Here is a 26,226-nt window from a genome sequence, read left to right on the forward strand (position 1 = left end):
GGATCACACCACCTCCCAGGCCCACAGCTCTAACCACAGGATCACACCACCTCCCAGTCCCACAGCTCTAACCACAGGGTCACACCACCTCCCAGTCCCACAGCTCTAACCACAGGATCACACCACCACCCAGTCCCACAGGGTCACACCACCTCCCAGGCCCACAGCTCTAACCACAGGATCACACCACCTCCCAGTCCCACAGCTCTAACCACAGGATCACACCACCTCCTAGTCCCACAGGATCACACCACCACCCAGTCCCACAGGGTCACACCACATCCCAGTCCCACAGCTCTAACCACAGGATCACACCACCTCCCAGTCCTACAGGGTCACACCACCTCCCAGTCCCACAGCTCTAACCACAGGATCACACCACCTCCCAGTCCCACAGCTCTAACCACAGGATCACACCACCTCCCAGTCCCATAGGATCACACCACCTCCCAGTCCCACAGCTCTAACCACAGGATCACACCACCTCCCAGTCCCACAGGGTCACACCACCTCCCAGGCCCACAGCTCTAACCACAGGATCACACCACCTCCCAGTCCCACAGGATCACACCACCTCCCAGTCCCACAGCTCTAACCACAGGATCACACCACCTCCCAGTCCCACAGCTCTAACCACAGGATCACACCACCTCCCAGTCCCACAGCTCTAACCACAGGGCTGCTGACAGTAAGTATCAGTTCTGCTTACTGTTCAGAATATATAGAGTACTTTCATGTCTGCACAAACCAATCCTCAGCCTTTCCATAAAAACAACAGCTCTTAACTCATGTCATTTCTTACAAAAACAAACAAACAAACAAACAAGGAATGTTTTGCAAGACTGTACCTCTTCAAGCGAAGCAGCTGCTTATTAACAAAAGAGATCCTTGTGCAGCAAAGCGCTATACATCCTGTGGGCTATACATCCTGTGCGCTATACATCCTGTGCGCTATACATCCTGTGCGCTATACATCCTGTGTGCTATACATCCTGTGGGCTAACATCCTGTGCGCTATACATCCTGTGCGCTATACATCCTGTGCGCTATACATCCTGTGCGCTAACATCCTGTGCGCTATACATCCTGTGGGCTAACATCCTGTGCGCTATACATCCTGTGCGCTATACATCCTGTGCGCTATACATCCTGTGCGCTATACATCCTGTGCGCTATACATCCTGTGGGCTAACATCCTGTGCGCTATACATCCTGTGCGCTATACATCCTGTGCGCTATACATACAACCTGTGCGCTATACATCCTATGGGCTAACATCCTGTGCGCTATACATCCTGTGCGCTATACATCCTGTGGGCTAACATCCTGTGCACTATACATCCTCTGCGCTATACATCCTGTGCGCTAACATCCTTTCAAATGCAAATCAAGTGTCAAATAGAAGCAGCCCTGACATCAGCAGTGACCTCATTTTATTTTTCTATTGCCCCCAGAAATCAAAATCTCATAAAACTGCATGAGAGATTGCTGCTGGGTCCCAGGAAACCAAGAAGAAAGAGTATTCTTTTCTACCATGCCCCGGTATGCAGGAAAACAGGACAGTCCCAAATGTCCAGCTATGGCTGGTGATCCCATCCCCCCCAAGTCAATCTGATCTTTACTTTCTCTTTGGGATTATCAAGCATTCAATGGGAAAGCTGCGCCAGGTTTCAATGCAACCCATTCACCTCAGGGTTCCTATTAAAAAAATACTCCACCACATCAAATATGGATAAGGACCCAAAACCCGCCCCCCTCCGATCATACTTCAGGAACCTTGCAAAGAATATCAGAGAACATTCTCCATGTCAATACATCACCCGAGGCAGGGCTTTGTGCCTCCAGTCTATGTTTAATTGGTATCATTAAAATGAACACATTTTTTATATAGCATTTGTAATGAAGTCATTAAGGACGAGACTAACCTGGACTGCCAAGGCCCCCCAACACCCCCAGGACAGGAACCCTGAACCACGGTGACTCATACAAAGACAATAGTACCACATTACTGAGATTAGCTTCATAGTCCCGTTCCTGACCCATTAGTTACAGAAACAGCTGTGACAATCCCTAAAGTGACTGCTTAGTCACTAAAACTGTGTCGTTTGGAGGTCTCTGTGTCTTTCCTGTGGCTGGTGAACCTATTCAGGAAAACTGTCCCTAAAGCAATAATACTCAATACATAACCATGTTTAGCATTGTGCTCGTCAATAAACTCCGCAGTGCACAGCATGAATTGTCCCCTCAAAGACACACATGCTGGGATTCTGAGAAGAAGATCCTCCCATTGAACCCAGTGCTGCTACAGACAGCAATAAAAACCCATTGAACCCAGTGCTGCTACATACAGCAATAAAAACCCATTGAACCCAGTGCTGCTACATACAGCAATAAAAACCCATTGAACCCAGTGCTGCTACATACAGCAATAAAAACCCATTGAACCCAGTGCTGCTACACACAGCAATAAAAACCCATTGAACCCAGTGCTTCTACATACAGCAATAACAAAACCCATCCAGACTAACATTCCCAATTCTAACCATTAGACGGGTCCTGAAATAAAGTCCTGGCTTGTTTGTCTTTGAATGTTTTCCTATCGCTCTGCAGCATCCAAGGTCTTCACTTGTGGAGTGAAACAAATAAAGACACTCACAAGCAAACAAAAAATCCCCCCTCCCCAGTTAGACGTGCTGTTCATTTAAAAGAGAGCCACTATGATATTATCAAAGCACATTACTCACGGCACAGAGCCACCAAATTACAACTACATTCAAACACTGATTAAAGAATTTAAAAGAGGAGGAAAGCACACAGATTCTTCCTACCTTGAGAAAGTGTTCCTGTGACAAACCGGTAAAAGTACCGTGCCACTTGGAGCAGCTGTCTCCGGCACCTTCGTCTGCAGCGACTCATCCTGCAGGCTGTGATAACAGACCTCCGTCCACCTCCCTGGCACAAATACAACTGCCTCCTGTCAGCTCAGAGTCCTCCTGTAGATTATAGCAGGGTGCTGCTGCACTACAGAGTCAGAGTCCTCCTGTAGATTATAGCAGGGTGCTGCTGCGCTACAGAGTCAGAGTCCTCCTGTAGATTATAGCAGGGTGCTGCGCTACAGAGTCAGAGTCATCCTGTAGATTATAGCAGGGTGCTGCTGCGCTACAGTCAGAGTCCTCCTGTAGATTATAGCAGGGTGCTGCACTACAGAGTCAGAGTCCTCCTGTAGATTATAGCAGGGTGCTGCTGCACTACAGAGTCAGAGTCCTCCTGTAGATTATAGCAGGGTGCTGCACTACAGAGTCAGAGTCCTCCTGTAGATTATAGCAGGGTGCTGCACTACAGAGTCAGAGTCCTCCTGTAGATTATAGCAGGGTGCTGCTGCACTACAGAGTCAGTGTCCTCCTGTAGATTATAGCAGGGTGCTGCACTACAGAGTCAGAGTCCTCCTGTAGATTATAGCAGGGTGCTGCTGCGCTACAGAGTCAGAGTCCTCCTGTAGATTATAGCAGGGTGCTGCTGCACTACAGAGTCAGAGTCCTCCTGTAGATTATAGCAGGGTGCTGCTGCACTACAGAGTCAGAGTCCTCCTGTAGATTATAGCAGGGTGCTGCGCTACAGAGTCAGTATCCTCCTGTAGATTATAGCAGGGTGCTGCTGCGCTACAGAGTCAGAGTCCTCCTGTAGATTATAGCAGGGTGCTGCTGCGCTACAGAGTCAGTGTCCTCCTGTAGATTTTAGCAGGGTGCTGCACTACAGAGTCAGAGTCCTCCTGTAGATTATAGCAGGGTGCTGCACTACAGAGTCAGAGTCCTCCTGTAGATTATAGCAGGGTGCTGCTGCGCTACAGAGTCAGAGTCCTCCTGTAGATTATAGCAGGGTGCTGCTGCACTACAGAGTCAGAGTCCTCCTGTAGATTATAGCAGGGTGCTGCACTACAGAGTCAGAGTCCTCCTGTAGATTATAGCAGGGTGCTGCACTAGAGTCAGAGTCCTCCTGTAGATTATAGCAGGGTGCTGCTGCACTACAGAGTCAGTGTCCTCCTGTAGATTATAGCAGGGTGCTGCTGCACTACAGAGTCAGAGTCCTCCTGTAGATTATAGCAGGGTGCTGCTGCACTACAGAGTCAGAGTCCTCCTGTAGATTATAGCAGGGTGCTGCACTACAGAGTCAGAGTCCTCCTGTAGATTATAGCAGGGTGCTGCACTAGAGTCAGTGTCCTCCTGTAGATTATAGCAGGGTGCTGCTGCACTACAGAGTCAGAGTCCTCCTGTAGATTATAGCAGGGTGCTGCTGCGCTACAGAGTCAGAGTCCTCCTGTAGATTATAGCAGGGTGCTGCTGCACTACAGAGTCAGAGTCCTCCTGTAGATTATAGCAGGGTGCTGCTGCGCTACAGAGTCAGAGTCCTCCTGTAGATTATAGCAGGGTGCTGCACTACAGAGTCAGAGTCCTCCTGTAGATTATAGCAGGGTGCTGCTGCGCTACAGAGTCAGAGTCCTCCTGTAGATTATAGCAGGGTGCTGCTGCACTACAGGGTCAGTGTCCTCCTGTAGATTATAGCAGGGTACTGCTGTGCTACAGAGTCAGAGTCCTCCTGTAGATTATAGCAGGGTGCTGCTGCGCTACAGAGTCAGAGTCCTCCTGTAGATTATAGCAGGGTGCTGCTGCACTACAGAGTCAGTGTCCTCCTGTAGATTATAGCAGGGTGCTGCTGCGCTACAGAGTCAGAGTCCTCCTGTAGATTATAGCAGGGTGCTGCACTACAGAGTCAGAGTCCTCCTGTAGATTATAGCAGGGTGCTGCGCTACAGAGTCAGAGTCCTCCTGTAGATTATAGCAGGGTGCTGCTGCGCTACAGAGTCAGTGTCCTCCTGTAGATTATAGCAGGGTGCTGCACTACAGAGTCAGAGTCCTCCTGTAGATTATAGCAGGGTGCTGCGCTACAGAGTCAGAGTCCTCCTGTAGATTATAGCAGGGTGCTGCTGCACTACAGAGTCAGAGTCCTCCTGTAGATTATAGCAGGGTGCTGCTGCGCTAGAGTCAGAGTCCTCCTGTAGATTATAGCAGGGTGCTGCACTACAGAGTCAGAGTCCTCCTGTAGATTATAGCAGGGTGCTGCACTACAGAGTCAGTGTCCTCCTGTAGATTATAGCAGGGTGCTGCTGCACTACAGAGTCAGAGTCCTCCTGTAGATTATAGCAGGGTGCTGCTGCACTACAGAGTCAGAGTCCTCCTGTAGATTATAGCAGGGTGCTGCACTACAGAGTCAGAGTCCTCCTGTAGATTATAGCAGGGTGCTGCACTACAGAGTCAGAGTCCTCCTGTAGATTATAGCAGGGTGCTGCTGCACTACAGAGTCAGAGTCCTCCTGTAGATTATAGCAGGGTGCTGCACTACAGAGTCAGAGTCCTCCTGTAGATTATAGCAGGGTGCTGCACTACAGAGTCAGAGTCCTCCTGTAGATTATAGCAGGGTGCTGCTGCACTACAGAGTCAGTGTCCTCCTGTAGATTATAGCAGGGTGCTGCTGCGCTACAGAGTCAGAGTCCTCCTGTAGAATATAGCAGGGTGCTGCACTACAGAGTCAGAGTCCTCCTGTAGATTATAGCAGGGTGCTGCTGCACTACAGAGTCAGAGTCAGAGTCCTCCTGTAGATTATAGCAGGGTGCTGCTGCGCTACAGAGTCAGAGTCCTCCTGTAGATTATAGCAGGGTGCTGCTGCGCTACAGAGTCAGAGTCCTCCTGTAGATTATAGCAGGGTGCTGCTGCACTACAGAGTCAGTGTCCTCCTGTAGATTATAGCAGGGTGCTGCTGCGCTACAGAGTCAGAGTCCTCCTGTAGATTATAGCAGGGTGCTGCTGCACTACAGAGTCAGAGTCCTCCTGTAGATTATAGCAGGGTGCTGCGCTACAGAGTCAGTATCCTCCTGTAGATTATAGCAGGGTGCTGCGCTACAGAGTCAGTGTCCTCCTGTAGATTATAGCAGGGTGCTGCACTACAGAGTCAGAGTCCTCCTGTAGATTATAGCAGGGTGCTGCTGCACTACAGAGTCAGTGTCCTCCTGTAGATTATAGCAGGGTGCTGCGCTACAGAGTCAGTGTCCTCCTGTAGATTATAGCAGGGTGCTGCACTACAGAGTCAGAGTCCTCCTGTAGATTATAGCAGGGTGCTGCTGCACTACAGAGTCAGTGTCCTCCTGTAGATTATAGCAGGGTGCTGCACTACAGAGTCAGTGTCCTCCTGTAGATTATAGCAGGGTGCTGCGCTACAGAGTCAGAGTCCTCCTGTAGATTATAGCAGGGTGCTGCTGCACTACAGAGTCAGAGTCCTCCTGTAGATTATAGCAGGGTGCTGCTGCACTACAGAGTCAGTGTCCTCCTGTAGATTATAGCAGGGTGCTGCACTACAGAGTCAGAGTCCTCCTGTAGATTATAGCAGGGTGCTGCTGCGCTACAGAGTCAGTGTCCTCCTGTAGATTATAGCAGGGTGCTGCTGCACTACAGAGTCAGTGTCCTCCTGTAGATTATTACTGCATCTCTTTTCTTCAGTCACCAGCGAGGAGAGGGGAGAGTTAAAGCTACCTTCAAATGACAGAATCTGAAGGTTAAACGAAACAGACATGCAGTAGAACTCCTATTTGTTGGGGAGAGGGCAATCCCCTGAAGACAAGTGAAGTAATGGTTTACACATTGAATAGCATTTTAAAATGCTGTCCCTGTAAACAGTCCAGCCCTCTGCAGCAGGCGCTTGTCTGTCTGTTGAAGGTTTCTGGTGTAAAGGTGTGGAAAACGAAGATCACACACAGTTTCTCAAGGGCACCCACAGAAATGGCCGCTTGAGATGAATTACATTTTAAAAAGCTGCTAAAAGTATATTGAAACTGAACTTAAATGGACTTGTCCTGTCTCCGTTTGTTGTTGTGTCGTGGTTTGTTTTCTTCGGTTCTATAAAACAACTCTTCTCTTAAAACTGAACCCACGGCCCCTCAAAAAGATGGCTTTTCATGTTTCCTATGAAGATAAAAAGCAAACTTCAGCAAAAGCACCAGACACGCGGGCTGCTCTTGAGAAATTCAGCAGCATTATAGAGCCGAGGGGTTTGCTGGAGGTCTTGTGTCCAGCACTGTCTCCTCCACGGGGAAGATGTATCCTGTAGCTCGAGACACAATCCCAGGGGCTTTCCTTTCCTGTTGTTGGCACAGCAGAGCCACAGCACCCAGCACAGCCTGTCAAGGGGAGTAGAAAAGCAAGCTTTTCCTGATTCTCTTTATTCTGTTTTATCTCTCTGCTCTCCCTCTCTCTCTCTCTCTCTCTAGCCCACAGCTCACTCTCAACTCGCCTGGTTTGCTAGATGCTGTTAATTATAGGTGATTATGGTCGCCCCGGCAACCACAGACTCCATGGGTTTTGTTCAGCCAATCACAACCAATGTACACCTGCCTGTCTTTTCTCTTCACACAATCTATGAAGAAATACATAAATATATAAAAGCCTGCAACATGTTAAGAGGAGGCTGAGTATTTCCAGTGAGGTTACTGCTGTGAGGAGAGCCCTGTAAGAACTGCATTCACCTCAGTGCATTGCACAGTGGTAAGACTAGAGGCAGCATTAGAACACACTTTAGACAGTAGAGTAGTATTGATTGAGATTGATTGAGCAGCACAAGTGCCTGTACCCTGTTTGAGCACGTTTACTGTGTATCTGCTCTGTTTGAGCATGTTTACTGTGTATCTGCTCTGTTTGAGCACGTTTACTGTGTATCTGCTCTGTTTGAGCACGTTTACTGTGTATCTGCTCTGTTTGAGCACGTTTACTGTGTATCTGCTCTGTTTGAGCACGTTTACTGTGTATCTGCTCTGTTTGAGCACGTTTACTGTGTATCTGCTCTGTTTGAGCATGTTTACTGTGTATCTGCTCTGTTTGAGCACGTTTACTGTGTATCTGCTCTGTTTGAGCATGTTTACTGCGTATCTGCTCTGAGAGCACGTTTACTGTGTATCTGCTCTGTTTGAGCACGTTTACTGTGTATCTGCTCTGTTTGAACATGTTTACTGTGTATCTGCTCTGTTTGAGCATGTTTACTGTGTATCTGCTCTGTTTGAGCATGTTTACTGTGTATCTGCTCTGTTTGAACACGTTTACTGTGTATCTGCTCTGTTTGAACACGTTTACTGTGTATCTGCTCTGTTTGAACACGTTTACTGTGTATCTGCTCTTTGAGCACGTTTACTGTGTATCTGCTCTGTTTGAGCATGTTTACTGTGTATCTGCTCTGTTTGAACACGTTTACTGTGTATCTGCTCTGTTTGAACACGTTTACTGTGTATCTGCTCTGTTTGAACACGTTTACTGTGTATCTGCTCTTTGAGCACGTTTACTGTGTATCTGCTCTGTTTGAGCATGTTTACTGCGTATCTGCTCTGAGAGCACGTTTACTGTGTATCTGCTCTGAGAGCACGTTTACTGTGTATCTGCTCTGTTTGAGCATGTTTACTGTGTATCTGCTCTGTTTGAGCACGTTTACTGTGTATCTGCTCTGTTTGAGCATGTTTACTGCGTATCTGCTCTGAGAGCACGTTTACTGTGTATCTGCTCTGTTTGAGCACGTTTACTGTGTATCTGCTCTGTTTGAACACGTTTACTGTGTATCTGCTCTGTTTGAGCATGTTTACTGTGTATCTGCTCTGTTTGAGCATGTTTACTGTGTATCTGCTCTGTTTGAGCATGTTTACTGTGTATCTGCTCTGTTTGAACACGTTTACTGTGTATCTGCTCTGTTTGAACACATTTACTGTGTATCTGCTCTGTTTGAACACGTTTACTGCGTATCTGCTCTGAGAGCACGTTTACTGTGTATCTGCTCTGAGAGCACGTTTACTGTGTATCTGCTCTGTTTGAGCATGTTTACTGTGTATCTGCTCTGTTTGAGCATGTTTACTGTGTATCTGCTCTGTTTGAACACGTTTACTGTGTATCTGCTCTGAGAGCACGTTTACTGTGTATCTGCTCTGAGAGCACGTTTACTGTGTATCTGCTCTGTTTGAGCATGTTTACTGTGTATCTGCTCTGTTTGAGCATGTTTACTGTGTATCTGATCTGTTTGAACACGTTTACTGCGTATCTGCTCTGAGAGCACGTTTACTGTGTATCTGCTCTGAGAGCACGTTTACTGTGTATCTGCTCTGTTTGAGCATGTTTACTGTGTATCTGCTCTGTTTGAGCACGTTTACTGTGTATCTGCTCTGTTTGAGCACGTTTACTGTGTATCTGCTCTGTTTGAGCATGTTTACTGTGTATCTGCTCTGTTTGAGCATGTTTACTGTGTATCTGCTCTGTTTGAACACATTTACTGTGTATCTGCTCTTTGAGCACGTTTACTGTGTATCTGCTCTGTTTGAGCACGTTTACTGTGTATCTGCTCTGAGAGCACGTTTACTGTGTATCTGCTCTGTGAATGTTTACTGTACATATGGTAATTTCTAATCTGTTTCCAGTCGAGTGGGTTCACTTTTGCGGGTAGTGCTGTGAAGATTTAGCTTCTGATGTTTCCTGGCTGCTGGATTGTGATGTTTCCTGGCTGTTGGATTATGATGTTGGATTGTGATGTTTCCTGGCTGTTGGATTATGATGTTGGATTGTGATGTTTCCTGGCTGTTGGATTGTGATGTTTCCTGGCTGCTGGATTGTGATGTTTCCTGGCTGTTGGATTATGATGTTGGATTGTGATGTTTCCTGGCTGTTGGATTATGATGTTGGATTGTGATGTTTCCTGGCTGTTGGATTATGATGTTGGATTGTAATGATTCCTGGCTGCTGGATTGTGATGTTTCCTGGCTGTTGGATTGTGATGTTTCCTGGCTGTTGGATTGTGATGCTGGATTGTGATGTTTCCTGGCTGTTGGATTATGATGTTGGATTGTGATGTTTCCTGGCTGCTGGATTGTGATGTTTCCTGGCTGTTGGATTGTGATGTTTCCTGGCTGTTGGATTGTGATGTTTCCTGGCTGCTGGATTGTGATGTTTCCTGGCTGTTGGATTATGATGTTGGATTGTGATGTTTCCTGGCTGTTGGATTATGATGTTGGATTGTGATGTTTCCTGGCTGTTGGATTGTGATGTTTCCTGGCTGCTGGATTGTGATGTTTCCTGGCTGTTGGATTATGATGCTGGATTGTGATGTTTCCTGGCTGTTGGATTGTGATGCTGGATTGTGATGTTTCCTGGCTGTTGGATTATGATGTTGGATTGTGATGTTTCCTGGCTGCTGGATTGTGATGTTTCCTGGCTGTTGGATTGTGATGTTTCCTGGCTGTTGGATTGTGATGTTTCCTGGCTGCTGGATTGTGATGTTTCCTGGCTGCTGGATTGTGATGTTTCCTGGCTGTTGGATTATGATGCTGGATTGTGATGTTTCCTGGCTGCTGGATTGTGATGTTTCCTGGCTGTTGGATTATGATGTTGGATTGTGATGTTTCCTGGCTGTTGGATTATGATGTTTCCTGGCTGCTGGATTGTGATGTTTCCTGGCAGTTGGATTATGATGTTGGATTGTGATGTTTCCTGGCTGTTGGATTATGATGTTGGATTGTGATGTTTCCTGGCTGTTGGATTGTGATGTTTCCTGGCTGCTGGATTGTGATGTTTCCTGGCTGTTGGATTGTGATGCTGGATTGTGATGTTTCCTGGCTGTTGGATTATGATGTTGGATTGTGATGTTTCCTGGCTGTTGGATTGTGATGCTGGATTGTGATGTTTCCTGGCTGTTGGATTATGATGTTGGATTGTGATGTTTCCTGGCTGCTGGATTGTGATGTTGGATTGTGATGTTTCCTGGCTGTTGGATTGTGATGTTTCCTGGCTGTTGGATTGTGATGTTTCCTGGCTGCTGGATTGTGATGTTTCCTGGCTGTTGGATTGTGATGTTTCCTGGCTGTTGGATTGTGATGTTTCCTGGCTGCTGGATTGTGATGTTTCCTGGCTGCTGGATTGTGATGTTTCCTGGCTGTTGGATTATGATGCTGGATTGTGATGTTTCCTGGCTGCTGGATTGTGATGTTTCCTGGCTGCTGGATTGTGATGTTTCCTGGCTGTTGGATTATGATGCTGGATTGTGATGTTTCCTGGCTGCTGGATTGTGATGTTTCCTGGCTGTTGGATTATGATGTTGGATTGTGATGTTTCCTGGCTGTTGGATTATGATGTTTCCTGGCTGCTGGATTGTGATGTTTCCTGGCAGTTGGATTATGATGTTGGACTGTGATGTTTCCTGGCTGTTGGATTATGATGTTGGATTGTGATGTTTCCTGGCTGTTGGATTGTGATGTTTCCTGGCTGCTGGATTGTGATGTTTCCTGGCAGTTGGATTATGATGTTGGATTGTGATGTTTCCTGGCTGTTGGATTGTGATGTTTCCTGGCTGCTGGATTGTGATGTTTCCTGGCAGTTGGATTATGATGTTGGATTGTGATGTTTCCTGGCTGCTGGATTGTGATGTTTCCTGGCTGCTGGATTGTGATATTTCCTGGCTGCTGGATTCTGCCCGAGCTGCAGCCTATTCAGTAAAATTCATCCTTAATGTCACAAAATGCATTGATGTAAAAGGAACCACGTTTTTAAACCTGAATACAGTGCATACATTTTACAGTAAATGCAGGAAACGTACTGAATAGATATCATAAGATATCATTCCCATTGAACATGGATTAAGGGTCGCAAGAGATCCATATATTTCCCAGAAGATAAAAAGGGTAATTTCCGGAAATAATCAATGATCAATCATTGGCTTCCAGTTCAAATGCAGGAGACCTGGTGTGCCCTGTTTTAAGTCAATGCTCTGATGACTGACCTCTAGCGGTCTAGCGGTGTGCAGTGTACAGTCCAGGCTCCAGCCCAGCATGGGTGAGTTAGTGACACAATCTTCTAGTGGCACACTCCATCTCTATACTTTATATGATCTGAAACAATTTAGACCTTTGAAAGCCCACTTCTATAATCCCATTAAGTCACTGTCAAACACACCAGTACATTGAGTCTCTTATTTTAACTATGGGTTTTTGTGAATGTATTGAGTTGCACTGTTTTTAGAACAGAGCTGACTCGCTTCGCTTGATGACTCAACAAAGTGCATGAAAAAGCTCTCTCCACACAATCATCCACACTGTGCATGAAAAAGCTCTCTCCACACAATCATCCACACTGTGCATGAAAAAGCTCTCTCCACACAATCATCCACACTGTGCATGAAAAAGCTCTCTCCACACAATCATCCACATTGTGCATGAAAAAGCTCTCTCCACACAATCATCCACACTGTGCATGAAAAAGCTCTCTCCACACAATCATCCACACTGTGCATGAAAAAGCTCTCTCCACACAATCATCCACACTGTGCATGAAAAAGCTCTCTCCACACAATCATCCACACTGTGCATGAAAAAGCTCTCTCCACACAATCATCCACACTGTGCATGAAAAAGCTCTCTCCACACAATCATCCACACTGTGCATGAAAAAGCTCTCTCCACACAATCATCCACATTGTGCATGAAAAAGCTCTCTCCACACAATCATCCACACTGTGCATGAAAAAGCTCTCTCCACACAATCATCCACACTGTGCATGAAAAAGCTCTCTCCACACAATCATCCACACTTGAATGGCAGAATTGTAAACAAAGCACTTACAATGTGTAATGTTGTTGTTTAGGATACTGTGTCTGGATTCAAATTACAATTACAGTCCCTCAGGGACCATTCTGTAGCACAGAAAACTTCAAACTAGCACTTTAAACAACAAGCAGTGCCAGAAGTGGCTGTTTCTGCCATGAGCATGAATACCATCACACCTCCACAACCTGCCATGAGCATGAACCCAATGGAAAATCATCAGGATTCTTAGTCCACCCCCTCCTGCAGCACGCATGGATTAAAGCAAATCTCTGCTCTACCAAGCAAGTCACACATCACTAAACGTAATGCCTTCCTCTCATCTTCCAGGGCAATACAGTAATTGCAGTTCTGAGCTCCATTACCAAGTATTAGAATATATATGCACAGCTTAAGGGATGTCATTGAATTAATTTATTTCTCATATCTTGTTATTATTTGTTTATTTAGCAGACACCCTTATCCAAGGCGACTTACAGAGACTAGGGTGTGTGAACTATGCATCAGCTGCAGAGTCACTTTCAACTACATATCACCCGAAAGACGGAGCACAAGGAGGTTAAGTGACTTGCTCAGGGCCACACGGTGAGTCAGTGAGTGAGCAGGGATTTGAACCGGGGACCTCCTGGTTACAAGCCCTTTTCTTTAACCACCGGACCACACAGCCTCATATAGGAGGGTAAGTATTAAACCCAAATGAATATACACGCTTTTCTTTCATAAAGTGCTAAAGAACTTTCTGCTACCGACAACATCTACAGTAAAATAAAACAAAAATAAAACACCCAGCGCACAAGTCCAGTATGGAAAGTGAAGCAGACTCCTTCTCTACCAGGTTTCTTAGCTTTACTCAATTTGAAGTTTTTACTCATTTTAAGCATCTTTTATGAATTGATTAGGTCAGCTTCATGTTAATTATTTAAGAGCACAATCTACACTGCCATCTGTCTGAACTCCAGCAATGGGCTGCTCATCATTGCAAATGTGATGAATGTTACCTAGCAGGCAAGCCAAGAAGGAACACAGCAGGTCAATGGTGAATGTGACCATAGAGACTAGAGAGTTAGTACACTAGGGAGGGTGGTGAATGTGACCATAGAGACTAGAGAGTTAGTACACTAGGGAGGGTGGTGAATGTGACCATAGAGACTAGAGAGTCAGTACACTAGGGAGGGTGGTGAATGTGACCATAGATACTAGAGAGTTAGTACACTAGGGAGGGTGGTGAATGTGATCATAGAGACTAGAGAGTTAGTACACTAGGGAGGGTGGTGAATGTGACCGTAGATACTAGAGAGTTAGTACACTAGGGAGGGTGGTGAATGTGACCATAGATACTAGAGAGTTAGTACACGAGGGAGGGTGGTGAATGTGATCATAGAGACTAGAGAGTTAGTACACTAGGGAGGGTGGTGAATGTGACCATAGAGACTAGAGAGTTAGTACACTAGGGAGGGTGGTGAATGTGACCATAGATACTAGAGAGTCAGTACACTAGGGAGGGTGGTGAATGTGACCGTAGATACTAGAGAGTTAGTACACTAGGGAGGGTGGTGAATGTAATCATAGAGACTAGAGAGTTAGTACACAAGGGAGGGTGGTGAATGTGATCATAGAGACTAGAGAGTTAGTACACGAGGGAGGGTGGTGCCAGTGAACACTGGCATGCCCTGGGTAAGATCTGATTTGCTCTTCATTGTATTTGCTCTGAAGACACTCGGAGGGCGGTACCAGGTGGATTTTGACACCAGTGTAAGATTTAAAACCAGCAAACCGCACACTTGTCACTCCCTCGACAGTCCATTCACTTCTTGTTTATTTCCGACGCATCACACTGAGTGGCTTCTGTAATTACCCTGTAGCAACTTTCAACCAGAACAGACACCCAGACCGACTGGCATTCATCTTCCACTCACTGTACAGACACCCAGACAGACTGGCATTCATCTTCCACTCACTGTACAGACACCCAGACCGACTGGCATTCATCTTCCACTCACTGTACAGACACCCAGACCGACTGGCATTCATCTTCCACTCACTGTACAGACACCCAGACCGACTGGCATTCATCTTCCACTCACTGTACAGACACCCAGACCGACTGGCATTCATCTTCTACTCACTGTACAGACACCCAGACCGACTGGCATTCATCTTCCATTCACTGTACAGACACCCAGACAGACTGGCATTCATCTTCCACTCACTGTACAGACACCCCGACAGACTGGCATTCATCTTCCACTCACTGTACAGACACCCCGACAGACTGGCATTCATCTTCCACTCACTGTACAGACACCCAGACAGACTGGCATTCACCTTCCACTCACTGTACAGACACCCAGACATATTGCTCGTGCTCAAAGCGACAGGCTCTGCCCCCTAATAAATCTGTGGCTAACTTGAGCAAAAAGAAAAGGCTTCTCTGAATATCCTTTTCTAAAAATAGTCTGACTGAGATGCAGCAGTGGGGTCTATCTTAATGATCAGATGCGGATCTTTAGGGATCTTTAAAACTGCCTTAAACTTAAACTAAACCTGAACAAACCTGCTTTTCTGTTTAGTGATAAAAGCCATTGAACCAGTGGCATGAATATAAAGGGTGGAGAGAAGAGGTCAAGTTCTGTGGTAGAATGTGTTGCTGAGAAAGACTTTGCAACAAACGACTTTTATAGACAGTCACACAATGCTTGCTCGCTTACAAAGAGGCCCCGTCTCCTTAATAATGAACCCTAAACACACTCCTTCCTCAGCTCTCCAGCACTGTCCCCCTGTGTGTTTAAACTCTCATCCTATTTAATAATGAGCTCTATTCTATGAATACAGAAACACCTCTTGTGGATTTTAATCAGCACAGTCGCTCAATGAGCTCTCCAGAACTCTCCGGAACTCTCCCCCGATTCTAATGTTCTGTTTCCCAGCAGTCTGACTGTCCTCAAACACCCCTAATATCATCGCTGTTGTTGCCTTACTAAACCAGCACAGATATGCTGACATGCATAAATGACTCGCAGCACAGATTATGCTTTGCAGGACCAACAGACCAGAAAATCTGTTTTGCTCTCAGAAAGAAAAATACAACAAAACAAAACAGAGTTTATAATTAGTGAAAATGAAAATTAAAAAAAACAGGTCATATTAGTTTTGCCAGTCATCTGTTTTTTTTGTATTAAATGGAAAAGTTGCCTTCATTAAATCTGGGAAATAAGGGCAGGGAATAAAGTTTTATTTGATTTTATTGCAATTTGCTTGATTGAGGAAGGCACTGACAGAGCAATTATCAAAGTGCAGTTTACTGTTGTGCTGCTGCTCTCTGCTTACAGCACGGCTACACCGGCTGCGAACACTGCAGAGCACAACAGGGGTGCACAGCAGGACTCTCAGCTGGAAAGGGCAGCACATTCACAACAAAGCTTCCAGGTGCTCTCTTTAAACAAACTGTATCCGTTTCGTGCCTTAGCGCTTTAAAGAGAGCATCTCTCACCACTGGAGTAGTGGGCCGTACTCACAGAGTGCAATGAATCAGGAGTTTGATAGTCACTGATCTGTGTAGACACTGGTAAAGATACTCACAGAGTGCAATGAATCAGGGGTTTGATAGTCACTGATCTGTGTAGACGCTGGTAAAGATACTCAGAGTGCAATGAATCAGGAGTTTGATAGTCACTGATCTGTGTAGACGCTTGTAAAGATACTCGGAGTGCAATGAATCAGGAGTTTGATAGTCACTGATCTGTGTAGACGCTTGTAAAGATACTCACAGAGTGCAATGAATCAGGAGTTTGATAATCACTGATCTGTGTAGACGCTGGTAAAGATACTCACAGAGTGCAATGAATCAGGAGTTTGATAGTCACTGATCCATGTAGATGCTGGTAAAGATACTCAGAGTGCAATGAATCAGGAGTTTGATAGTCACTGATCTGTGTAGACGCTGGTAAAGATACTCACAGAGTGCAATGAATCAGGAGTTTGATAGTCACTGATAGTGTAGACGCTGGTAAAGATACTCACAGAGTGCAATGAATCAGGAGTTTGATAGTCACTGATCTGTGTAGACGCTTGTAAAGATACTCGGAGTGCAATGAATCAGGAGTTTGATAGTCACTGATCTGTGTAGACGCTTGTAAAGATACTCGGAGTGCAATGAATCAGGAGTTTGATAGTCACTGATCCATGTAGATGCTGGTAAAGATACTCAGAGTGCAATGAATCAGGATTTTGATAGTCACTGATCCATGCAGACGCTGGTAAAGATGCCATCAGCAGTTCAGAACAGTTTTAAGCAATAATGTCCTGCTGCACAACTGACTGCACTGCAAGGCAGGAGTCCTGAGTCAAAGGCAAGTGAACAAAACACAAGGTCAATTATCTACAGATACAGACATCAATGCAATTTTAAGACAATGTCTTTGTCTATGGAGACACTAGTCCGAATCGCTTGGGCTGCTTGAAGTTTATACAGTTTAAAGCGAGGTTCCAGAATCCTGAGGGGGGTTCTGATAAAGAACGCTCTCCTCCCAACATGATTGGATGAGACGCTAATTATCAACATCACATTTTATTGTATCTTTAAAAAGAGTTTGAAAAACAATCATCTTTAAATCTTTCAAAACAGAGTCCAAAAATGACGTATTACTGCCATCTTGTGGAACAAGATGCTAAATACAGAAATGCAATGAATAATTGTAACATTTAAACAGGGCAAAGCCAGGGAGCAGCAACTCCAGTCCTGAAGGCACATTCCTTTTCTGGTTTGCTACACATACTGAACTGTACGCTGTTGTGCTGTGTGTATGTGTGTGTGGGTATGGGTGTGGGTGTGTGTTGTGAGGGGGGGGGGGGGATGTGTGTGTGTGTGGGGGGGGCGGGTGTGTGTGTGAGTGTCAGTGTGTGCGTGCGCTGTGTGTGTGCGTGTGTATGTGTGTGGGGGGTGTATGTGTGTGTCTGTGGGTGTGTGCTATGTGTGTGTGTGTGTGCGTGTGTGTGTGTGCGCGCTGTGTGTGTGCGTGTGTGTGGGGGGGGGTGTATGTGTGTGTCTGTGGGTGTGTGCTATATGTGTGTGTGTGTGTGTGTGTGTGTGTGGGTGGGTGTGTGTGTTTCATGGTCTCTCTTGGTCTCTTGATTAACAGTCCACAGTCCTGCAGCTTCAGCCTCTCATTTCCATCTCTTTTGCGCCATCGATTGTTTGGTCTTCTAAGTGCACAAGAAAAAGATGAGACTATTATGGCTTTTAATAGACTTGTGTTGAATCAATGCCCTTACAGTGAGGCACGGTTTTGTCTCTAATTTGTGTCTCTTTCCCTTGACATATCCCTTATTATTAACTGGAATACTTGAATTAAACTTGGGGTCAGTGCTGGTAGTTTGTGTCTCATTCTAATATATCGTGAAGTTAGTGGGGAGTGGGGGAGGTGCTTGTGTACCAATGCAAATCTAATTTGGGTTTTTGGAGGAATTTATTCACATTGAAATTCTACCATACATATGTTCAGTTTGAGTGTGCATTAACCATTGGCTAGTAAAGCTCTCTGCATATGAACTGAAGGAGCTCCAGCACACAGTTGTTAACACTGTTGTTTCCTCTACCAAACCAAAATAATGGCTGTGATTTGTTTTATTAACCTCAGACATCTTCTCTTTCATACTCGCGACCCCTACTAATCTCTCTATCTATCACTGTAACCCTGCTATGAAAGACCATGCAGCACAAAACAAACATGACAACCTCAAGAGCCCAACTGAAATTGAATCTGCAAGATGCGTGTCTGACCTGCAGAGAAAGGGTCACTAGAACGAGAACGGAGCCCATGGTTCTTTGCATGAGATCCCACAATGATAACGTCTCGACCACAATCAGACTTTCCTTTTTTGGAGTGGAAGCAATAGAATGTCACGGCAATCCCAAGACTACAATACAAAACACAAGAGTGAATCATCCATGCATCTGCTGCATTATTATCACAAGAGTGAATCATCCACACATCTGCTGCATTATTATCACAAGAGTGAATCATCCACACATCTGCTGCATTATTATCACAAGACTGAATCATCCACACATCTGCTGCATTATTATCACAAGAGTGAATCATCCATGCATCTGCTGCATTATTATCACAAGAGTGAATCATCCACGCATCTGCTGCATTATTATCACACGAGTGAATCATCCACGCATCTGCTGCATTATTATCACAAGAGTGAATCATCCATGCATCTGCTGCATTATTATCACAAGACTGAATCATCCACACATCTGCTGCATTATTTCACAAGAGTGAATCATCCACGCATCTGCTGCATTATTATCACAAGACTGAATCATCCATGCATCTGCTGCATTATTATCACAAGAGTGAATCATCCATGCATCTGCTGCATTATTTCACAAGAGTAGCGAGATTTTATTCTAACGCATAAATACAATTTAAAAAAATCTGCATACAGCACTGATGAAGACATTGGCCAAAAGGTCTGTCTACTTCAATTTGTTTCTTAAATTGACTTCATTAAGATTTTCTGTAAATAGTTTGCAGCCGTGAAGCTTCTGAAATACATTGTACCACTTTCTTTCTAAAAAGAAGTAATGAAACTATGAATGTTACTTTCAGCCTTCAAAGAGTCGCAGGCTGATATGAGAAACTCTGCCATTTCACACAGCGGTATGTTAGTGCAGTTTGCTAGAGGAATCGGCCTCTGTGATTCACCACAAGCAATGCAATGCGCTGCCAGTGTCCCTACCAGTCAGCAGCACAAAATCTGAATAATCCTGGAAAGTAAGTAATGAAACTATGAATGTTACTTTCAGCCTTCAAAGAGTCGCAGGCTGATATGAGAAACTCTGCCATTTCACACAGCGGTATGTTAGTGCAGTTTGCTAGAGGAATCGGCCTCTGTGATTCACCACAAGCAATGCAATGCGCTGCCAGTGTCCCTACCAGTCAGCAGCACAAAATCTGAATAATCCTGGAAAGTAAAAAGATTAAATATTTATCAGAAATTAAAAAATAAAATGTTAAAAAGAGTGTGTTTCATTTTAAATGTTCAGATTAAAAAATGTCAATGTGCATTTAAATATTAAACCACAGTTAATAAAATACTACTTTGTATATAATAAAAGTAATTATCCAGTAGGCTCATTTTCTTTTTCATATGGTTTCCTCAAGGGGGCAGTATTTTATTACAGAAGTTTACCTGTCTCCTATGCTGCAAGCCCAGTGTTAACAAAACTTGAAATGTTGAGCATGACCCTGGGCTATTGCTACTTCTCTGTCCTATTGTCTACATTCAAACAGGATCTGAACACACACCCACATTCAAACAGGATCTGAACACACCCACATTCAAACAGGATCTGAACACACACACATTCAAACAGGATCTGAACACACACGCACATCCAAACAGGATCTGAACACACGCGCACACACACACACACACACACACCCACATCCAAACAAGATCTGAACACACACACACACTCAAACAGGATCTGAACACACACACACACACACACACTCAAACAGGATCTGAACACACCCACATTCAAACAGGATCTGAACGCACACACACACTCAAACAGGATCTGAACGCACACACACACTCAAACAGGATCTGAACACACACGCACATCCAAACAGGATCTGAACACACACGCACACACACACACACACACACACACACACACCCACATCCAAACAGGATCTGAACACACACACACACTCAAACAGGATCTGAACACACACACACACACACACACTCAAACAGGATCTGAACACACACACACACCCACATCCAAACAGGATCTGAACACACACATACACTCAAACAGGATCTGAACACACACACACACACACACACACACACATTCAAACAGGATCTGAACACACCCAGATGTGTGTGTGTCTGTGAGTGAGTGAGTGTGTGCATGACTGTGTGTGTGCGTGTGTGTGTGTGTGCGTGCGTGCGTGTGTGAGTGAGTGAGCGTTTCTGTGCGTGTGCGTGTGTCAGTGTGAGTGTCTGTATGATGAGAGAACAGGAAGGGTGCAGCCTAGCACAGGGTTAAATCAGCAGTATCAACACCCACCTCTTGTGTTTAATATCCGAAAGCAGCTTCTTATGTAACAGGCAGCCTAATTACACAGGGGAGCGAGCCGGGGGAGGCAGGTTCTTATCTCCAATTTGCTTTGCTTAGGCGATGCAATCCGCAGGCAAACACAGCAGCTCAGAGTGTAGAGACACAGAGAGTCCGCAGGCAAATACAGCAGCTCAGAGTGTAGACACAGAGAGTCCGCAGACAAACACAGCAACTCAGAGTGTAGACACAGAGAGTCCGCAGGCAAACACAGCAGCTCAGAGTGTAGAGACACAGAGAGTCCGCAGGCAAACACAGCAGCTCAGAGTGTAGAGACACAGAGAGTCTGCAGGCAAACACAGCAGCTCAGAGTGTAGACACAGAGAGTCCGCAGACAAACACAGCAACTCAGAGTGTAGACACAGAGAGTCCGCAGGCAAACACAGCAGCTCAGAGTGTAGAGACACAGAGAGTCCGCAGGCAAACACAGCAGCTCAGAGTGCAGACACAGAGAGTCCGCAGACAAACACAGCAACTCAGAGTGTAGACACAGAGAGTCCGCAGGCAAACACAGCAGCTCAGAGTGTAGACACAGAGAGTCCGCAGGCAAACACAGCAGCTCAGAGTGTAGAGACACAGAGAGTCTGCAGGCAAACACAGCAGCTCAGAGTGTAGACACAGAGAGTCCGCAGGCAAACACAGCAGCTCAGAGTGTAGAGACACAGAGAGTCCGCAGACAAACACAGCAGCTCAGAGTGTAGACACAGAGAGTCCGCAGACAAACACAGCAACTCAGAGTGCAGACACAGAGTCCACAGACAAACACAGCAACTCAGAGTGCAGACACAGAGAGTCCGCAGACAAACACAGCAACTCAGAGTGTAGAGACACAGAGAGTCCGCAGGCAAACACAGCAGCTCAGAGTGTAGACACAGAGAGTCCGCAGACAAACACAGCAGCTCAGAGTGCAGACACAGAGAGTCCGCAGGCAAACACAGCAGCTCAGAGTGCAGACACAGAGAGTCCGCAGACAAACACAGCAACTCAGAGTGTAGACACAGAGAGTCCGCAGGCAAACACAGCAGCTCAGAGTGTAGACACAGAGAGTCCGCAGGCAAACACAGCAGCTCAGAGTGTAGAGACACAGAGAGTCTGCAGGCAAACACAGCAGCTCAGAGTGTAGAGACACAGAGAGTCCACAGACAAACACAGCAGCTCAGAGTGTAGAGACACAGAGAGTCCGCAGACAAACACAGCAGCTCAGAGTGTAGACACAGAGAGTCCGCAGACAAACACAGCAACTCAGAGTGCAGACACAGAGAGTCCGCAGACAAACACAGCAACTCAGAGTGCAGACACAGAGAGTCCGCAGACAAACACAGCAACTCAGAGTGTAGACACAGAGAGTCCGCAGGCAAACACAGCAGCTCAGAGTGTAGACACAGAGAGTCCGCAGACAAACACAGCAGCTCAGAGTGTAGACACAGAGAGTCCGCAGACAAACACAGCAGCTCAGAGTGTAGACACAGAGAGTCTGCAGGCAAACACAGCAGCTCAGAGTGTAGAGACACAGAGAGTCCGCAGGCAAACACAGCAGCTCAGAGTGTAGACACAGAGAGTCCGCAGGCAAACACAGCAGCTCAGAGTGTAGACACAGAGAGTCTGCAGGCAAACACAGCAGCTCAGAGTGTAGACACAGAGAGTCTGCAGGCAAACACAGCAGCTCAGAGTGTAGAGACACAGAGAGTCCGCAGGCAAACACAGCAGCTCAGAGTGTAGACACAGAGAGTCTGCAGGCAAACACAGCAGCTCAGAGTGTAGACACAGAGAGTCCGCAGGCAAACACAGCAGCTCAGAATGTAGACACAGAGAGTCCGCAGGCAAACACAGCAGCTCAGAGTGTAGACACAGAGAGTCCGCAGGCAAACACAGCAGCTCAGAGTGTAGAGACACAGAGAGTCCGCAGGCAAACACAGCAGCTCAGAGTGTAGAGACACAGAGTCTGCAGACAAACACAGCAGCTCAGAGTGTAGAGACACAGAGAGTCCGCAGGCAAACACAGCAGCTCAGAGTGCAGACACAGAGAGTCTGCAGGCAAACACAGCAGCTCAGAGTGTAGACACAGAGAGTCCGCAGGCAAACACAGCAGCTCAGAGTGCAGACACAGAGAGTCCGCAGACAAACACAGCAGCTCAGAGTGTAGACACAGAGAGTCCGCAGGCAAACACAGCAGCTCAGAGTGTAGAGACACAGAGAGTCTGCAGGCAAACACAGCAGCTCAGAGTGTAGAGACACAGAGAGTCCGCAGGCAAACACAGCAGCTCAGAGTGTAGAGACACAGAGAGTCTGCAGGCAAACACAGCAGCTCAGAGTGTAGAGACACAGAGAGTCTGCAGGCAAACACAGCAGCTCAGAGTGTAGACACAGAGAGTCCGCAGGCAAACACAGCAACTCAGAGTGTAGACACAGAGAGTCCGCAGACAAACACAGCAGCTCAGAGTGTAGACACAGAGAGTCCACAGGCAAACACAGCAGCTCAGAGTGTAGACACAGAGAGTCCGCAGGCAAACACAGCAGCTCAGAGTGCAGACACAGAGAGTCCGCAGACAAACACAGCAGCTCAGAGTGTAGAGACACAGAGAGTCCGCAGGCAAACACAGCAGCTCAGAGTGTAGAGACACAGAGAGTCTGCAGGCAAACACAGCAGCTCAGAGTGTAGAGACACAGAGAGTCCACAGGCAAACACAGCAGCTCAGAGTGCAGACACAGAGAGTCTGCAGACAAACACAGCAGCTCAGAGTGTAGAGACACAGAGAGTCCGCAGGCAAACACAGCAGCTCAGAGTGTAGAGACACAGAGAGTCCGCAGACAAACACAGCAGCTCAGAGTGCAGACACAGAGAGTCTGCAGGCAAACACAGCAGCTCAGAGTGCAGACACAGAGAGTCCGCAGGCAAACACAGCAGCTCAGAGTGCAGACACAGAGAGTCCGCAGGCAAACACAGCAGCTCAGAGTGTAGAGACACAGAGAGTCTGCAGGCAAACACAGCAGCTCAGAGTGTAGACACAGAGAGTCCGCAGGCAAACACAGCAGCTCAGAGTGTAGAGACACAGAGAGTCCGCAGGCAAACACAGCAGCTCAGAGTGTAGAGACACAGAGAGTCCACAGGCAAACACAGCAGCTCAGAGTGCAGACACAGAGAGTCTGCAGACAAACACAGCAGCTCAGAGTGTAGACACAGAGAGTCCACAGGCAAACACAGCAGCTCAGAGTGTAGAGACACAGAGAGTCCGCAGGCAAACACAGCAGCTCAGAGTGTAGACACAGAGAGTCCGCAGGCAAACACAGCAGCTCAGAGTGCAGACACAGAGAGTCCGCAGGCAAACACAGCAGCTCAGAGTGTAGAGACACAGAGAGTCTGCAGGCAAACACAGCAGCTCAGAGTGTAGAGACACAGAGTCCTCAAGCAAATGCAGCAGCTCAGAGTGCAGAGACACAGAGATAATCCTGTGAAGAGGATAATCCATAAAGAGGCCATGGTTGTGGATCTATTATTCTAGTAAGACTGAAGTATCAAAGTCACTAAAAGCCATGACCCGTGTATTGTTCTATATTTCAGATAGAATGTATGAAATCCATTTAGGGTGACAGGAGTTTCATCTGATGGCTTCACCAGTGTTCGCCCCGAGGCACAAGCAGAAACGTTGTCTATTGAACTTATTCTGATTGCTTTACCTCAAACATGCAGCCACCCTGCTCTTAAAACAAAGCTGTTAAATCCACATGTAATTACATGATGCACAATTATTAAGAGATTTCTGAGTGTAATCACTCCATCCCAATAGCCAGGCTGGGACTTCAGCCTCTATTCGAGTGCTTCCCATCTCTCTGTCCCTGCTGTTTACCATTTCTTAAACCAACGATCAAGAAACATTATGGGAAGGAATGTTGTGTTTCTACAATTCACAAAACAACAGCATGCACAAGAGTGACCCCTGCAGATCTACAAGGGAAACTGCCTCAGCCTCTTTTAACTTCAAATAGCAACGAGGTGGGACCGGAGCTGCATGACAGCACTGGACCGCAGAGACCATGTGGATATTTCAAGCTCACTTTCTCCTCACTTAGACATCTCAACACAAACACATGCCCAAACCTAACCTGGGATGCAACTGAATTCACGACTCTGCTTCCATGTGACAAAACAGAAAGCAGCTGTGATAGATCCAAGTCACAGATTGTTGAATTGTCTGCTGTGTCATTATTAAATAATTGCACACGGGTTTCATCGCTGTGTTGCTTGGGATTCTTTATTCATTTCAGTCCTGCATTATTTCTGTCACACTGAAGTAGGAACTCCTTTATATTTTTGTAAATATTTCTACAGGACCTCAGACTGGGACCTCGGAAGTGTGTTAGTAGTACTATTACACAACATACAGTTTGATTGATTGGATAAAGTTTTGGGCACTTCACACAGAAATGCCTTCCTGCTGTAATTCCTAACCCTGTAACCACCTGATCCAGTGCTTTATCCCAATGGGGTCTATTAGTTAAACACATTGTAGCTCATTAGTGAGGTGTACTGGGGTTCTACTGGCTGTCTGCTGTTCTTTATTGAGGTGTGCTGGGGTTCTACTGGCTGTCTGCTGTTCTTTATTGAGGTGTGCTGGGGTTCTACTGGCTGTCTGCTGTTCTTTATTGAGGTGTGCTGGGGTTCTACTGGCTGTCTGCTGTTCTTTATTGAGGTGTGCTGGGGTTCTACTGGCTGTCTGCTGTTCATTGCTGATCACTGCACTGCTGCATGTGTACATGTTTGTACCTGTGAAAGTATGTGTGTGTATTTCAGTGCATGAGAGACAAACACAGTCCTTAATGAGCCAAGCTCACCTTCCCTCCCCAGCTTGGCAACCCTTAGCTCTCAGATAGCCACTGACTCCCCTCTGTTAAACAGCCAAGCAGGGTAGTGATGGATAGAGAGGTTACCAGACATGGCACAGTCATCCATTACACTCCCAGCATCCCAGCATGCACAGCAATATAGGGAGCTGCTTCTGCTTGCCAGAGCCCTGTACAGTCTACTCTGTGCCTCTCCCTCTGGTTTACACTCCCAGCATGCACAGCACTACAGAGCCCTGTACAGTCTACTCTGTGCCTCTCCCTCTGGTTTACACTCCCAGCATGCACAGCACTACAGAGCCCTGTACAGTCTACTCTGTGCCTCTGGTTTTTAAAGGCTTGGTTTTAAAAGGCTTGGTTTTTTTTGTTGTTGTTACACAGGATTCATTTCAGTGGCATTGTGAAGATTTGGAGGTGGGAGGGGCCTCGCTTCACAATGCTATCCAGATACAAGAGGCTTGCTGTGCTGTGTTAACAGCTTAGGATTTAGCGGGTGATGTGCAATGAAGTTTGACACAAGGCTGGTGTTTTATTTATCAGTACAGTATTGAGAAACAGGGTCGTCTGAGGAGACACACATA

General features: G+C 46.3%; 1 protein-coding gene across 3 annotated transcripts in view; it reads right to left on the minus strand.

Annotated features, from left to right (window-relative positions):
• Nucleotides 1-26,226, minus strand: part of LOC117415351 (Kv channel-interacting protein 2-like) — a 122,488-nt gene that overhangs the window by 66,172 nt on the left and 30,090 nt on the right. Inside the window, exon 1 of one of the 3 annotated variants that reach the window (XM_059025978.1) lies at nucleotides 2,829-3,002. The exons of the other annotated variants lie outside the window; for them this stretch is intronic. Coding sequence (XP_058881961.1) covers nucleotides 2,829-2,916 — 88 coding nt within the window. The 5' untranslated portion in view covers nucleotides 2,917-3,002. Of the gene's footprint in view, nucleotides 1-2,828; nucleotides 3,003-26,226 lie in introns of those variants that run through there. 3 annotated transcript variants of the gene reach the window in all.

The sequence above is a fragment of the Acipenser ruthenus genome, chromosome 7 (assembly GCF_902713425.1).
Source record: "Acipenser ruthenus chromosome 7, fAciRut3.2 maternal haplotype, whole genome shotgun sequence".
Lineage (NCBI taxonomy): Eukaryota > Metazoa > Chordata > Actinopteri > Acipenseriformes > Acipenseridae > Acipenser > Acipenser ruthenus.